This window comes from Haliotis rufescens, unplaced genomic scaffold (assembly GCF_023055435.1).
Source record: "Haliotis rufescens isolate VD_foot unplaced genomic scaffold, xgHalRufe1.0.p SCAF_48, whole genome shotgun sequence".
Lineage (NCBI taxonomy): Eukaryota > Metazoa > Mollusca > Gastropoda > Lepetellida > Haliotidae > Haliotis > Haliotis rufescens.
The window spans coordinates 2,430,654-2,447,305 of record NW_025964201.1 but is presented as its reverse complement, the minus strand read 5'-3'; the positions used below and the strand labels follow the sequence as shown (position 1 = coordinate 2,447,305).

The 16,652-nt window shown below is 43.0% G+C and overlaps 2 protein-coding genes across 2 annotated transcripts; both read left to right on the top strand.

Annotated features, from left to right (window-relative positions):
• The first annotated feature begins 2,766 nt into the window (after positions 1 to 2,766).
• Positions 2,767 to 7,023, top strand: LOC124112355 (glycine N-acyltransferase-like). Its single transcript, XM_046472427.2, has 2 exons — positions 2,767 to 2,914; positions 5,767 to 7,023. The coding sequence occupies exons 1-2, from the start codon at positions 2,895 to 2,897 to the stop codon at positions 6,167 to 6,169; spliced, it is 423 nt and encodes a 140-aa protein (XP_046328383.1). The 5' UTR covers positions 2,767 to 2,894; the 3' UTR covers positions 6,170 to 7,023.
• A 1,188-nt stretch (positions 7,024 to 8,211) lies between these two features.
• Positions 8,212 to 15,524, top strand: LOC124112368. The gene is made up of 5 exons (XM_046472445.2): positions 8,212 to 9,052; positions 10,103 to 10,399; positions 12,152 to 12,403; positions 12,724 to 12,820; positions 13,021 to 15,524. The coding sequence occupies exons 1-5, from the start codon at positions 8,848 to 8,850 to the stop codon at positions 13,628 to 13,630; spliced, it is 1,461 nt and encodes a 486-aa protein (XP_046328401.2). The 5' UTR covers positions 8,212 to 8,847; the 3' UTR covers positions 13,631 to 15,524.
• The last annotated feature ends 1,128 nt before the right edge of the window (positions 15,525 to 16,652 follow it).

Genomic DNA, 16,652 nt, shown 5'->3' with positions numbered 1-16,652 from the left:
CAGGTCATTAGGCTTTATCCGTCGGTGTATATGTTGCCTGCTCAGCGACATCAAGCACCTCTGGACTCTGTGATTACTCCATAACAACATTGCAGCCTTTGATGAGCTACAAGAACCTCGCCCCGTCCGTCAACTAGACTCTGCGTGACCAGTCACATTATTACTCTAGTAGTCGCAAACATGCATAGGGGTGTGTTGAAAGTCCCAAAGTCACCTCCCTCCACCGCTGTTCGTCTGTTTTGGAATCTTAGAAGGGACAGTGTCGCATTGTCGCTCTTACGAAAACAAGCAAAAAGTGTCAACATGAGCTAAAGCCCGACAAGGCGACATTTTGACCTTTTGTCGCATTGTCGCCTTTTGAATAGTATTTGTTACTTTAACTAAAAGGCGAATATGCCTAAACGCCACATTTCTCAAGGTAAAAATTTACCGTTTTATTACATTTGTGACCCCATCTAAAACGGCCTTAAAAAGCGTTTAACTGCTTGTACTAGTCCGGAATAAAGACGATTTTATAGGGGTAACCAACGGAGATAGCATACTACAGTGTAACATGAATACCCAAATCAGACACAGTATATTGACTCTGAGTCGACCAGTTTTAGACCCTTATTGCCGAGCGCCGGGCAGGGTAACACAAAGTACCATCTTTTAATGTGTATGGTGCTGGAATTCGAAGACACGATCTTAGTTTTCTGGTCTAGGAGACGCAACTCTGCACAGCGAAATGCGCCGTCGAAAACAACAGGGCCAACGTGTCTCTTCATCGATTTAAAAAGTCGTTGGAGACAGGAACGTAATTAAAAGGAAATGCCAAGAGTGTGCGTCTTGCCGTGAAAACACGTTTAGTTCATAGAATACCTTACCGACAGTAACTATGATATTTTGTACAGGCAGTTTCACTTCGTTATCATATAATGTTACCAAGTAGGTTTTTCCACATTTTAACAGTTTTAAATACACGGATCATTATATTTGTGCATTATATCTAACTTGTCGAATAATCACGTATAAAGTGACGTCAAATGTGTCTTTAAATGTCATTTAACGTGTCTTTAACATCCTTAAACGTGTCTTAAACGACCTGTAGCGTGTTTTAAACGACCTCATAACGTCATCTAATGTGTCTCAAAAGACGTCTAACGACCTTTAGCGTGTTTTAAATGTTGTCATCAACGTCATCTAACGTGTCGAATAGTGTCGTCTCTTAAACGTCATTAAACGTGTCTTTAACGTCATTAAACGTGTCTTAAGCGACATTTAGCGTGTTTAAACGACGTCATAAGGTCTAACGTTTTTACAATCACGTATTAAGTGACTACTTATCGATTTCAAGCGACATCTGACGTGTCTTGAACGCCATTTAACATGTATTAAGCGCCTTTTAGCGTGTAATAAACGACGTTAAAACGTTATCTATTATGTCGAATAATGGCGCATAAAGTTACTTCAAACATGTCTCAACAATACTTTATTACAGGAAAGAACACGCCTGCTTGAGGAATTAATTAGAGTAAATAATTATCATACAAATTGCGATAGGAAAGAAACCTTCATTGTTCTTAATTCAATATTTAACAATGATGATTGTCAAAGGAATTTGTTAGCCCCCTATATGTTTGAATGGTATCTTATACACTTATAATTTTGAGATTTTAATCATTGGTACAAGAAACAAAGATTTAAACATGCAAAGTTATTGTCTGACAAATGTGCATATTTAAATAAAAGACTCCATTCTAGTCCAAAACTGACTGGCATCGTCTTCCCATGGAAGCAATCAGATCCCGAATTGTGACCTGAGTAATGTTAACCCACTCTGCCTGTAGTGTTTGCGCTAACTGTCGCGGGTTCTGTGGTTGCTGCTGACGTGCCCGCAGTCGTTGATCCAGTGCATTCAATACATGTTCGATTGAGAATACATCTGGGGACCTGGGGGGCCATGGCAGGATCTGGATGCTGTGATTCTTGCCGTTTGAGGTCGGGCGTTATCTTGTTGAAAGATGACGCTCGCTTGTTGCATAATGGGAAGGACGTGTGGCCGAGGAATGTCATCCGTGTAACGTTGTGCCATTAAATTTCACAGAACTTGCACCAGTTCTGTTCTACCAGTGTAGGAGATGGCTGCCCACATAATCATACTACCACCCAATATCCTACGCAATCCTGGTTTGCCGTTGTAGGAGTGGTCGTGGTGGTTCCTCCACGAAAGTGACGTAGCTGTATGAATCTGTCCTGTGCTCTAGTAGTGACACGTAGTCGACCGAATCTGGGAAGGTCCCGTGTGTCTGATAACGGTCTTGTAATGGTCCTTGGTAATACGTGGAAAAAACGTGGACCCAGCTGAAGACGATTCTCCTGTTTGTAGTCGGCCAATGGCGTTGTTGCGTTGGGCTTCCGTCAGTCGTGGCATGTTTTCGCTGTTCACCAGCTGTAAGATTTTGATGGCCTGCAAATGAAAACCTTATGTTTTTACAGCCCACTAAGCGATGTAGCACATGCATGTCATGTTGGTGTGTTTCCACGCCAGGCTCTCACGTGGTTGTATGTTTGCGACTTTTCCAACACACTGTCAGATATTTACGATTTTAAGGACCTTTGTGGTTTTTTTCTTGCAGAGTATAAATACAATAATACAGCTTTCTTTGATTACACTTAAACGTTCTATTTTCCAGGTGTTATATTTAGGGTGCATTGGTATTCATATTTATGGCCTTCTTAAAGCACATTCTGGCATCACTTCTCTTTGATGCCTGTCGCCCACTCCCTTCCTCTTGCTGCCATCCTCTTTTTCCTTCCATAGGCCACTGTTTGTTTCACATGCCCGTTGGCCCGGTCCAAGGAATGGTTGTGGCCGGTTTGTCATACACGTGGACAGCAAGCAGTGTGGACCCATGTTCTTGATTCCATTAAGGTAACTGCACTGGTGGCAAATTACAAATGCATGAAATAAATGCTAATCACAAATGCTAAACATCGACTCAGAGATCCTATCTCAATAATGATACTGTACTCCGAAAACCCCATAGAAAACTGAAAATACAAAATGACATGTAACTACCAAATTTAATTAAATTCATGTCACAGCTTGAGAATATGCCTTGTAGCATTTCCTCTATCGCCTTGGTCATTAAGATCGTGGTCGGTTAAAGTTGACTCATTTTGTACTTATTGATAGAAAGGTAGATTCTTAATGAGAATGTTCAGAAGGCTTCACTGAGGTGCTGAGGCTTCACACAAGTATTGCCTGAACCATCCAGTTGCACAAGCATTACCTGAACCAACCAGCTGCACAAGTATTGCCTGAACCAACCAGCAGCACAAGTATTGCCTGAACCAACCAGCAGCACACGCATTGCCTGAACCAACCAGCTGCACAAGCATTGCCTGAACCATCCATGAGCACAAGCATTGCCTGAACCAACCAGCTGCACAAGTATTGCCTGAACCAACCAGCAGCACAAGTATTCCCTGGACCAACCAGCAGCACAAGCATTGCCTGAACAATCCAGCAGCACAAGTATTGCCTGAACCAACCAGCTGCACAAGCATTGCCTGAACCAACCAGTACCACAAGCATTGCCTGAACCAACCAGCAGCACAAGTATTGCCTGAACCAACCAGCAGCACAAGCACTGCCTGAACCAACCAGCTGCACAAGTATTGCCTGAACCAACCAGCAGCACAAGCATTGCCTGAACCAACCAGCTGCACAAGCATTGCCTGAATCAACCAGCAGCACAAGCATTGCCTGAACCAACCAGTAGCACAAGCATTGCCTGAAACAACCAGCTGCACAAGCATTGCCTGAACCAACCAGCTGCACAAGCATTGCCTGAACCAACCAGTAGCACAAGCATTGCCTGAACCAACCAGCAGCACAAGCACTGCCTGAACCAACCAGCTGCACAAGTATTGCCTGAACCAACCAGCAGCACAAGCATTGCCTGATCCAACCAGCAGCACAAGTATTGCCTGAACCATCCAGTTGCACAAGCATTGCCTGAACCAACCAGTAGCACAAGTATTGCCTGAACCAACCAGCTGCACAAGCATTGCCTGAACCAACCAGCTGTACAAGTATTGCCTGAACCAACCAGCAGCACAAGTATTGCCTGAACCATCCAGTTGCACAAGCATTGCCTGAACCAACCAGCTGCACAAGCATTGCCTGAACCAACCAGCAGCACAAGCATTGCCTGAACCAACCAGCAGCACAAGCATTGCCTGAACGAACCAGTTGCACAAGCATTGCCTGAACCAACCAGCTGCACAAGCATTGCCTGAACCAAACAGTAGCACAAGTATTGCCTGAACCAACCAGTAGCACAAGCATTGCCTGAACCATCCAGTTGCACAAGCATTGCCTGAACCAACCAGTAGCACAAGTATTGCCTGAACCAACCAGTTTCACAAGCATTGCCTGAACCAACCAGCTGCACAAGCATTGTCTGAACCAACCAGTTGCACAAGCATTGCCTGAACCAACCAGCTGCACAAGCATTGCCTGAACCAACCAGTAGCACAAGCATTGCCTGAACCAACCAGCAGCACAAGCATTGCCTGAACCATCCAGTTGCACAAGCATTGCCTGAACCATCCAGTTGCACAAGCATTGCCTGAACCAACCAGTTGCACAAGCATTGCTTCGATTCTGGAAACCTACTCTAGAAGACAAATGACGTCTCACAGGGTGAAGACGTCACTCGTCACGTGGCGTCTGTACACCCTTTTGTTAATCTCGTCAAGGGAAGTCTTGTTGGGGTCATAACGGTCATTTATCACAACATCCCAACACACACAAATATCTCGAGCACTTTGTCAATAATACACACACTGACATGTCCACCAATATAATGAATATTCCTTTCTAAAATGTGATGATTATTGTCAAGCACAAAGAATCAGACTTTCTGTTTTATGTTTTATGTGCCATAGATTATGGCCAATGCACATAATTTCAAACCTCAAGGCCAAAGTAGCAGGGTGCGCTTAATTTTTTGCAATGTGTATATATTCTAGAGATGGCATTAACTTTAGTTTAATTTGGTAAGAGCATACACTGCATGAATATGTTGAGGTAGTAGAATTATGTTTGGAAATGTTTATATCTAAACATGTTTTGGAATTTGTTCAGGTCTGAAATGGATCAAATATTTTGCGTCTCTTCACTAAACACGCTTAGAACCAACACAAACGAAATATTCTGAGGTCTCTCTGCATACCGACAACATCCCCACAATCTGAGAAAAAATTAAACAAATTCATAAATGTGAGTAACATTTTCACGACAAAGTGGGAGGAAACTTGTTTAGGTTTGTGTTTAGGATTGAAACACATTTTACAGTGTAGTGAGTCACATATATGGTATCACCAACTAGTCTCATAATGCATACAGCCATTTCCTCATATAATTGTAAGGAAAAGAGTAATGCAAGCAATGCAACGCCATACGCACCAACACTACGTCTCGTTGTTGCACTATGTCCAACTCTAGCTTTGTTTGCTTATTGTTTAACGCCACCATCAGCATTTTTCCAGCTGTATGGCAGTGGTCAGGAAATTATCGCGACTCTACCAGACAGACTGGTTGCTGATGTCATGAGCAACATCTTACCGGGTTGTCTCGCCGAGTCATTGAACCTGACACCCCCATCTATGTAACTTTTTCTATGTAGTCGCCTCATTTAGGGGGCAAAGATTAATAAAATATGGTATCACTCATCTGAATACAAATTAAATATTTCTGTTTCTTGTTTATTCAAGGCCAATACCAGAGGGCTTTAAGATGACCGGCCTCAAACCTGAACAAGCAGCTGTTGTCAATTCTCTGTGGAAATACAATGACGATAAACACTCGGAAATATACATTCAAGACATTATTGGCAAACTGCCGTCGTGTTGTCTGTATGACGCTGATGGTGCCATGGTAGGCTTCGCTCTCAACTACCACTACGGCGCTGTAGGCATGCTGCATGTTCTAGCGGAACACCGAGGGAAGGGGTACGCCAAGGTGATAATGTCTCACCTCGCCAGTTTGTGTCTACAACAGTGTGATGAGGTGTTTGTTCTGCCTGATGAGGAAAATGTTGCGTCAATCAAGCTTCATGAAGACATAGGATTTAAACAGGTCCCCGACTCAAAACGTGTTGCTTTGGTGGTTGAATGAGAGACGTGATTCATTTACGAATAAACACTTGTTTACTTAATGTAAATGGTTAACGCATTTTAACGTATTGCAACACAATTCGAAAACAGACAAGCCATTTTCAATTTATGATGAGGTGAGGTGAGATAGGGTTTAAAGTCGCGTTCAGGATTATTGCACTTACATAGCGACGTGTGTGCGTGCGTGCACAAGTCCGGAGTACCGATTTTATCGTGCTAGCCCACTGAGATACTCTGCCGCATTTTAACATAATTTATAAACCCCATTCAGACTGACTCCGAGCCGACCAGTCCTTGTTTAAGCCACTTAATGCCGAGCGCCAGGCAGGGTAACATCAAATACCATTTTGTAACGTCTTTTGGTAGGACGCGGCCGGGGATCGAACCCCGAGCTTCCGCTCTCTGGCCAGACACTCTACCGCTGAATCACGGAGGCGGTCTGTTCATTTATGTCCATGGTGAGGGAGTGAAGTTTAAGAGCCTTTGTGATGATTAAATAGAATACACTGAATACAGCACGCATGACACAATGTACCTATGTGGAGAAACAAGTAGCTAACCAAACAACAGTCAGTCCCGGCCTAGCCTTGTACACGCGGATGTACTTCAACGTGAGGGCAACAGTAGGTTGCACTAACCGGTAATAAGTTGTAATGTGGAACACCATCTTTTGTAGACGTCTATATGTAATGTAGAGCAAACCAAGATAACAGAAGCTTAAAGACATCCATCAAAAGTTAAAGTCAGAGAAGAAAAAAAACAAAATTGACCAAACAAAAAAGAACAATCGGTATCAAGCTTTTTCCGAACATATGGCTGGTACATGTTGAGGTCTCCATAGCGTATCAAGTGTAACCTCAAACACAACTCATCAGAGTCTGGAGAATGGACATGTGTCAAGTTATATCTGCAATTATAAGCCCTTACTAAAATGACAATCTGGATAGCAGTATGTTGAAGAACTATCGCCCAAGGTCGAATATAATTTTCGTCTCAAAGATCCTGGAAAGAGCTCACATCAAACCTCAACACAACATTATGCATACATTTCAATCTGCTGAGAGAACAGCTCTTAGCAGAGTTACGATACTAAATAGAATCATGAACGACCTAAACATGTCTGTTGATGATGGTCATGTGACCCTTCTAGTTCTGCTAGATGTATCCCCAGCCTTCGATGCCATTGGTCATGAGAATCTGTAAGACGATTCCAGGGAGAGTAAAGTCTAACCGGAACTGTTCTCGTCGTACCCAGCGCAGGCAACAGTGTGAAGTCATCAGCATCACCCGGTCCGAGTTCAACAGGTTCAGTCTAAAGGCCAATTCGTGTTACCCTGTATGCCTGCCAACTTGGACATGTCAACACTCAGACTAGTCATTACAACACAGTGTCACACTGCATACCTGACAACCAACAACATGCTGACAATAAATGAAGAAACGACTGCGAATCAAATAAGGATTCTCAGAAACAACAACTTGTGATACCAGGCAAACCAATGTACATCTGCAGACTCAACCTGTGTTTTAACAGCAGCACGGGTCTGGGACAATGGTTGGATTGCACTATGACTCCCATGTTTATGTATACCAGTGTTTGTGTATTTAATGAATTACCTTGCATGCATACACATACACTCACATCGTCCTCTAAGATAAAACTGATGATAAACTGGTTAGAAGGGCGGTAAAACCACCTCGCTCTTGCAGCTGACCTTGTACCTGAACAGTGCAACATGTCGACGGATGGCCTGATGTACACCCACAGAAATAAAGGATTTACATAAACTCCTACGAAACAACATTATATTGGGAACATTGGGAAATCAACACTAGTGCAATGCGGCTTGTGCTCTACGATATCATATTCTACTTTGTATCTGTACAGATTATTCACATTCTCACAGTGAATTATATATGACAAATCTGGTTCAGCAAATGTATCGCACGGAGTCATAAAAGTACATGATACAATTGATGATATTCATTATGTTTCTCCTACATTGTGTCAGTTTCTCCCGAAACTCACAGAGGGCACGGTGAGGAAGTGTCTCCTGTACCCATGTGTGCTGTGACCTCACGCAACTGCCGCTCCACCCCACGCCGTGCAGGATGGAGAATATGCTGATCCACCACGTCAGAGGAAGTGTCTCCTGTACCTATGTGTGTTGTGACCTCACGCAACTGCCGCTCTACCCCACGCCGTGCAGGATGGAGAATATACTGATCCACCACGTCAGAGGAAGTGTCTCCTGTACCTATGTGTGTTGTGACCTCACGCACCTGCCGCTCTGCCCCACGCCGTGCAGGATGGAGAATATACTAAACCACCACGTCAGAGGAAGTGTAATTTGCTCTAATATGAATGTATTGACTCGTTTGATCCAAGTGTAAGCAAACATATGTCCCCGTGTGCGCCGTGTTGATGACGCCAGGTGTACACTTCCCCCTCATGCACTGAGGTCTCTGCCCTGTATGTACATATTCATATAACACGTGGCTGTATGTACACATGTCTATATTCATATAACACGTGGCTGTATGTACACATGTCTATATTCATATAACACGTGGCTGTATGTACACATGTCTATATTCATGTAATAGGTGGCTGTAATGAAATGTATTCAAATGCTATGGCTATCGACTCTTTGTCATCAGATGTGACCATGTAACCTGATGCCGATACGATCTGTGACTGTTGTGAGATACAAGACGAAAGGCAACATACATGGCGACGTAGCTGCAGAAACTACAAGGACCACATCATTATTAACAGGAAGTGTTTCAGAAGCAGTGAAAACATCGAAAATGGACTGTCGCTGTCTGCATGTCATGTTTCTGCTCATTCTTACAGCATGTCTAACAGTGGGTGAAATCAAAGGTGAGAATTGAGGTCTCTCACAGTATCACAAGAGTACAAAGAGCTGGTCAAATGTGTTATTTGAAACATGTTATGTAAAACACGAACAAGCCATTATATATAGTGTCACTTAGTGATGATGCTATTTAAACGAGCATTTCCTTCTGGTGGTCTAAATACCACATAACAATTGTCTGTGGTAGCTGTGCGAGATAATAAATGAACAAGTATCGTCGGATAAAACTGCTTCATAAAACTACCACTGGAAATGTTCTACATGATGATTCTTCATGATAGAATATCTGTCTTCAGCTGTCATGGCTGCCCATCTACAACAATATAAAACGTCACCACCAGAGCATAATCTGTCCCGGTTTCTGCTGAAACACACTCCACTGGGCATAACAGCAACATGGTTGTGAAACCTATATGAAAGGAACACGCTTGGTATTGGTCAAATGTAACAAATGTTTTATTTGGGATAACACTTTCTTAGTAAAGTACAGATTCTCGTAGCTTTTTAGGGTTAAGTCCCATTCGTGATTCGAACCCACACTGCCAGAGTGAGGCACCTAATCACCAGCACACAAAGTCAGCTATCTAACACACTCAGCCACCGAGGCTTCAACAAAAATGACAGTCCGACAACTGGAAGTCTAGATCACGTACTTTGTGTACCCCTCTGACAAGTGTAAATTAGCACGGATTTATTGGCCGAAAGCTATGAACACACAAGCCATTTAGAAAGTGGTCACATGTAACAAATGTTATATTTGGGATAACATGTTCTTAGTAAAGTAGAGATTCTCGTACGACATTTGACATATGTTTGGTGTGCAATTATTGAAAAAACTATTTATTTGTACATCTTTCAGGCTATGAACTCAAAAACATCTATGTTATCTTTATGTGATATTTGTGATTATATCTAATAACCTTCGAGCTTCATGTCTACTAAATAAAAAAATCTAATAAATGTAAGTAATGGCATATGTGCTCTTCACTGTAAAGAATAAAGCTGTCACAATATCAGGTACACATAACGTCTAGGCAAGTCCAATGTTCTTGCAGTGGAGAGTATATGTAAGAAGCTCGAGCAGGACAGCTCTCTCCACCTGACGTGTGGTCCTGCCCAGTACATCGCCATACAGACTGTGTCAGCTGGAGCTCGGGGTGTTGACTGCAGGGTGAACAGGAGTGTGGAATGTAACTACGCGCCCCCCAACATCACACAGCTGCCTCAAGTTACAGTATGTAACGGCAACAACAGCTGTAACGTGTCTCTACAGTTGGTTGTCCAGTGCAACAACAAGGCCTACTTCGCTGACTATGCATTGGAGATTGAATACCAGTGTCTCGGGGGTAACTGTAAGTGTATCATCTCCGAGCCGACCAGTCCTTGTTTGAGAGCCTTAAAGCCTGACAGGATAACATCAAGTACTATCTTTTAACGTCTTCTGGTATGACGCGACCGGGGATCCAACCCCGGACGTTCCGCTCTTCGGGAGCCTAGTTTCTACCCTTGTCACATCAAGGCCACTTTTCATAGATAGACCCTGGCGCCAACTCACGTAGTACACGAGTTGTGCACCTTTAAATGAAAACGCCATATCCAAACAGATTGCTGTTCCTATCTCGTTGAGCTTCACAAAAATGGCGACTACCGTAGGTGACGACCTAGTCGTCCAGATAACGAAAACATTCGCGATTCCATCCCTTACGCAACAATATAGGTAATCGTTGGGGGTGGGGGGGGGGGGGGGGGGGAGGGGGGGGGGGGGGTTAATAGATTAAAAAGAGGTGTCAACAAAGACAGGCTTTCATACATAGAGGTTATCACGCGAGTGTATTTGGGGATGGTAAATATCCGGCATTAGGAATAAACATTCGCCAAGGCTCGCTAAATACGTAGTGTTTATTCTTAATACAGGATATAACACATCCCCAAACACACAAGCGTTATACCCTCTTTATCATATAATGTCATTCTTTAATTCTGTGGGGCGGTCGGGTAGCCTAGTGGTTAAAGCGTTCGCTCGTCACGCCGAAGACCCGGGTTCGATTCCCGACATGGGTACAATGTGTGAAGCCCATTTCGGGTGTCCCCCGCCGTGATATTGCTGGAATATTGCTAAAAGCGGCGTAAAACCATACTCACTCACTCACTCACTCACTTTAATTCTGTGCTTCAAAATCGCTTTCCCTCTCTCACAAACATTACCGAAACATTGCGAGTTTTCCTGGAATGCGCGCATTAATATTTATTACGTCACAGGGTAAGTGATGTGTCAGTCGGACAGTGACAGTAGCCAATATAGTTCCAACTGAAATATGTTTCTTATACAGTGGCGAAGCAACATATACGCAAAACAACAATTGTTTTAAATTGCCTTTCGCGGCAATCCATCGGTCAGTCCGCTAGAGTAACTGCCCTTTGTCAAAGGGAAGCTACTCTAACCATAGTCTATAAGACGTCACGGCAACGGTCAGACGTTGTTGACAGTCGGTCTGTCCTGTCATAACGTTAAGAAGTGTAGTCAGATGTACACACAGCGACAAAACGAAACAAGGTAACAATTCAAACATATTTCGGCCAAATCCAACTATTTTAATTTGTGGAGGTTTCAAGCCACAGAGGTCTACAAGCACAGCTATGGCTACTGATTCTGCTTGGCTAGGCCTCGTGCCCACGCAAAATTGTTTCGAAATCTAGATTCTATATCTCACAAGTTGCCAAAAATAATATTAGACTGTTCTTTGGATAATAATAGCAATTATCCCTGTAGTTTATCCAGATTCCCGATGGTTAATTCTGACTCGATCGCCGAATGACGAGGGCGACGCCATGTTTGTTTATGAACAGTGAAAGTAGCCCCTGCTTGACCTTTGCTATTTGCATCTCTATCCGCATATGACCCCAACGGATATCGTTTTTATCCGTTGGCTTTATCCTGCCGAGAAACCTACCCATTAAATGATACAAAGGTGTACCAGTCGTGAATGTTGATTCTCTGATTGGACTATCGCTATGTGCGATACACACCGGAAAAAGGATGCTGTCGACACATATGTGATTGTTATTATCACTATAGCACAATATACATCTTCTACCATCTACAGATGATGTCAAGTCTTCAGGTGTGCCCAACTCGGTTACATTACCAACTTCGGCACCAAGCCAATATATAACACCTACTGCAGTGAGAATATCAGAGTCATCTACAGCACCAACATCGGATGAAGTGCCCACTGTGTTTCCGAGACTAAATATCGAGGCTTCTATTTTACCCAACAAAGACGTCTTGCTCTCCTCAGTACCAACAACAGATGATGCTACTTCCACGGGACCTCGTGATCAGACAACCGACCAGAGTAGGTCTACAAAGAGAAATATTTTCACAAGGAAATATATCTTTATGTATATTTGAAGCACTTGTTCGTAATCTACAATGTAAAGGACAGTTAAGGTTCGCAACACCTATATCTTAATAATAACTTAGGGAGCGTACGTGAAATATCCCGGAGAGCTTGGATATTTGCTTTTCAGTCACTTATTTTTTTCATTCATATCTTCAAAACATAACACTGTATTTTGTCCCTGAATTCCTGAATGTCAGACGAACACATGTTTGTGTAAGTATTTCAGGAATGAAGTATTTTATCCCTGAATGACTTCTTTGTGTGAATTCCAGGCGCTGTCCTTCCTGTCTTTTTGATAGCTGCGTCGGCCGTGATGGGAGTCCTTGTCATCGCTGTCCTGGCGGTGCTCTGTGTCATGTGTGGCTGCAGGTAAAGTGCAATATTTACGAATCACCCTCGTCTCACTCTAAAATAGGCATCACCAGCCTTTCTATAAACTGTCCCATCAAGACTCTTTTCGTATGATGTAGTGTAAACATCTAAGGGATGTAACCGCTGACACTTACCAAAATACCTACTGCTACATAACAATTGAAGGATTTTACGTTATTTCATATTTTCTTTCCCAGAAAGTGCGGGTTAACTCACAAACTAATGGCCACAGCTTCACAACCTGGTCATATCATTCCAATGCCCGTTCCAAAGAATCTGGTCGGCACCACTTGGCAGGAGCACGATGGTTACTGGGAGCTTGATCCTGCCGATGTACACAATGTCAGCCCTGTCGCCGTTGAGAGTGACACAGGTTATGCAGAGTTAAACCCAGCAGAAAGTGAACAGAAACACATCAGTGACTATTTGGGGCATGGAACACCTGTTCAACATGTGCGTGAACTGGCTCAATTTCTAATTTCCAGTCCAAAGGAAGATGGCAGTCAACACATCCTGCAGTGTCCTAGCGTATCACCAGATAGCTCACTACCAGAAGCTCGGCTGGACGGCAGGGGGACAGACTATCAACAAATTCTAGTTCAAGGTGACAGACATGACCGTCTGAACATCAGGGACACCATGCAGAACGACATCATGGACATCAGGGACGCCAAGCAGAACGACATCATGGACATCAGGGGATTCATCATTGATGCTGACAACCATTATGACAAAATAACTTTTAGGAAACTGTATCACGTGAAAGTAGATGAAACAGAAGCGGACAAGCCTGAGAATAAAGACTGAACGTTGATGTTGTGATGTTACCATGGATGCACTCCTTCTCGGGCACCAAACTTTACCATTTATAAACTATCCTTCTGCTCGGAACAGTACCTTAGTGTTACAACTGTTTCACAATTTAGAGAAGCCCTGGCTCTTTTTGAGGTGGTAGTTCACACGAATTATAAATCGAAAGAGGATTATAAATTATATTCTGCAACCAAGAGAGCTGCAAGTGTGTGAATTATGTACTTGTAACACTATTGAAGATGAGTTTCACTTTGTTATGACATGTTATGCTTTTAATGCCATTAGGGCAAAATATATTAGTCAGAGATTGTATGTTTACCCATCTCTAGGTACATGGCTTGGGGGTCGCTGCCGCTACAATGAAGCCTTGTCATGTGAAGAGAAGTCTCTTCTCTAGGCACATGGCTTGGGTGTTGCTGCCACTACAACGAAGCCTTGTCATATAAACAGAAGTCTCTTCTCCAGGCACATGGCTTGGGTGCTGCTGCCACTACAATCAAGTCTTGTCATATGAACAGAAGTCTCTTCTCCAGGCACATGGCTTGGGTGCTGCTGCCACTACAATGAAGCCTTGTCATATGGACAGCAGTCTCTTCTCCAGGCACATGGCTTGGGTGCTGCTGCCACTACAATGAAGCCTTGTCATGTGAACAGAAGTCTCTTCTCCAACACATGGCTTGGGTGCTGCTGCCACTACAATGAAGCCTTGTCATGTGTACTGAAGTCTCTTCTCCAGGCACATGGCTTATGCGTCGCTGCCTCTACAATGAAGCCTTGTCATATGAACAGAAGCCTCTTCTCTAGGCACATGGCTTAGGTGTCGCTGCCACTAGAATGAAGCCTTGTCATATGAACAGAAGTCTCTTCTCTAGGTACATGGCTTAGGTGTCGCTGCCACTACAATGAAGCCTTGTCATATGGACTGAAGTCTCTTCACTAGGTACATGGCTTAGGTGTCGCTGCCACTACTATGAAGCCTTGTCATATGAATTGAAGTCTCTTCCCTAGATACATGGCTTGGGTGTCGCTGCCTCTACAATGAAGCCTTGTCATGTGAACAGAAGTCTCTTCTCCAGGCCCATGGCGTGGGTGCTGCTGCCACTACAATGAAGCCTTGTCATATGAACAGCAGTCTCTTCTCCAGGCACATGGCTTTGGTGTCATATCGACCTCCACATTATATCGATATATTGTTTGATTCAGTTTGTGGTCCAGGCATTCTTTATTGACACCGTAGTACGATGTCGTCTCACATCCTGTTTGTCACAACAAATACCTCATACAGTCAATGGTCCGGAAGGTTTCATTGTGTGGAAGCTTTTGTCACTCTTCTCATTTTTGCAGTTTTGTTAATAAGATGCTAGTAAAAAAATTATTCAATCTACAAATGCTAATTCCCAATGTCAAATGGAGCATTGATCCAAACATATTATTCGCTGGTTAGTTCTAACTAGTTTGAACCTCACAGAAGTATAACATTAAACATTACATGTGTGTGCACAGGATGTTCAGCAGGTCAGGATGGAAATTGTACCTTGCACTTGTCACCATCGACATGAAATAACAGTAGCTAGTAACACTGTATACATTCTAAACTGTTATCTCATTGTGTTGTACCATTAGAAAGATTACTTTTATAAAGCATGATATATTTCTCTAATTTGTAGAACGCATCTTTTGACTATTAATTCTTGTAGATCTTCGTGTCACTATGTGTAAAACGGATTGTCACACCAATCAATGTCACCATTTGTCGTCGTTTCTAGGTATTACTTGTACATCTGTAGTTTCAAGTTTTTGTAACAACCAACTTGAATATCGTTTACATTACATTTCATCTCTAGCAGTTATGCTTTAAGTGTGGAATTAAAAAGAGAAAAACATGCGCTTGATTGTGTACATTGGGGCAAGTTTCTACAGGAAGTATTGATCTCCCTGGCCACCTGCTTCAGTAACTACATCTACTGCAGTCTTTATGTTTGCCCTGGCTGTGCATCACAGCATGGGTGTGCTGAAAGATGGAAGGGCCTTGACGTAACTGGCCTCACACATGACACCCAGGGAACACAATTCATCGAATTTTTCTATTCCTCCATAACATTTGAAATGAACATTAATCCTGCCATTTCGTATCACTTCATTCAATTACTTCATATTACCTATTAATGTCATCTGTCAAATTGTTCTTCTGCCTTTAGCTGACATTTTAGAATCCTGCATTTTGATTGATCCGTCAGCGGTATCGAAACGACGTTATGCACTGACTTTCACCGTGGCCCATCCAAAGAAATTACACATTGAAACCACTTCTTTCCCAAAAACACCTTTTAAGCTATTTCAAACACTTATTAAGCTCTGTAAACGTTTCGAAATGTAATATTTGCCGGTTCCATTTTCTTGATAAAAGTGACAACAAAATTGGGAATGGCATCGGAGCTGATTTTTGTCAATATTGCGTAACATTTGGAAATTTCCTCACAGCGTCTACCTTCAAACATTTTGAAAGTTTGCACCTCCAACGTTGTGACATGTAAACACCAACAGCCGGTGCAGACACCAAATATCCTGGTGTGTTTGACAATGGATACATGGGTCATCTTACTTGCAATAGTGAGTGCGTTAGTGTTCACGCCGCCTGTTCCAGTCGTATCACGGCGTGTCACCTTCATGTGGAGGATAACTCAAAGTGACGCAGGACTTTGCTTCCAATAATAACAATACTATTTTTATTCAACTGTTTTTATAACATCACGTGACGTGGGTAATATTTTTCCATCACCTGGTCATTCCAATTGGGGCGTCGGTTGCACCGTTCAGCTATACTCTGCAACATCGACTCTGCTCCTAGAGGAATAATGTCCTCCTGAGAGACTATTTTTCACAAAACAGCAGCGACGCTTACACGCATGCGTCTTCACACTCGCTGTACTATTGAGATATTTTACTGGAATTTGGCAAGTCTGTGAGTTATTCAGTTGCCAATGAACTCTCGTCAGAATCGCGATAGAGAGAGTAG

Coding starts and splice junctions, on each gene's coding strand:
- LOC124112368 (XM_046472445.2), top strand. CDS start 8,848: ATGCCGATACGATCTGTGACTGTTGTGAGATACAAGACGAAAGGCAAC. Junction 12,404..12,723: donor TGATCAGACAACCGACCAGA/GTAGGTCTACAA, acceptor TGTGAATTCCAG/GCGCTGTCCTTCCTGTCTTT. Junction 12,821..13,020: donor TGTGTCATGTGTGGCTGCAG/GTAAAGTGCAAT, acceptor TTTCTTTCCCAG/AAAGTGCGGGTTAACTCACA.
- LOC124112355 (XM_046472427.2), top strand. CDS start 2,895: ATGTTCTTGATTCCATTAAG. Junction 2,915..5,766: donor ATGTTCTTGATTCCATTAAG/GTAACTGCACTG, acceptor TGTTTATTCAAG/GCCAATACCAGAGGGCTTTA.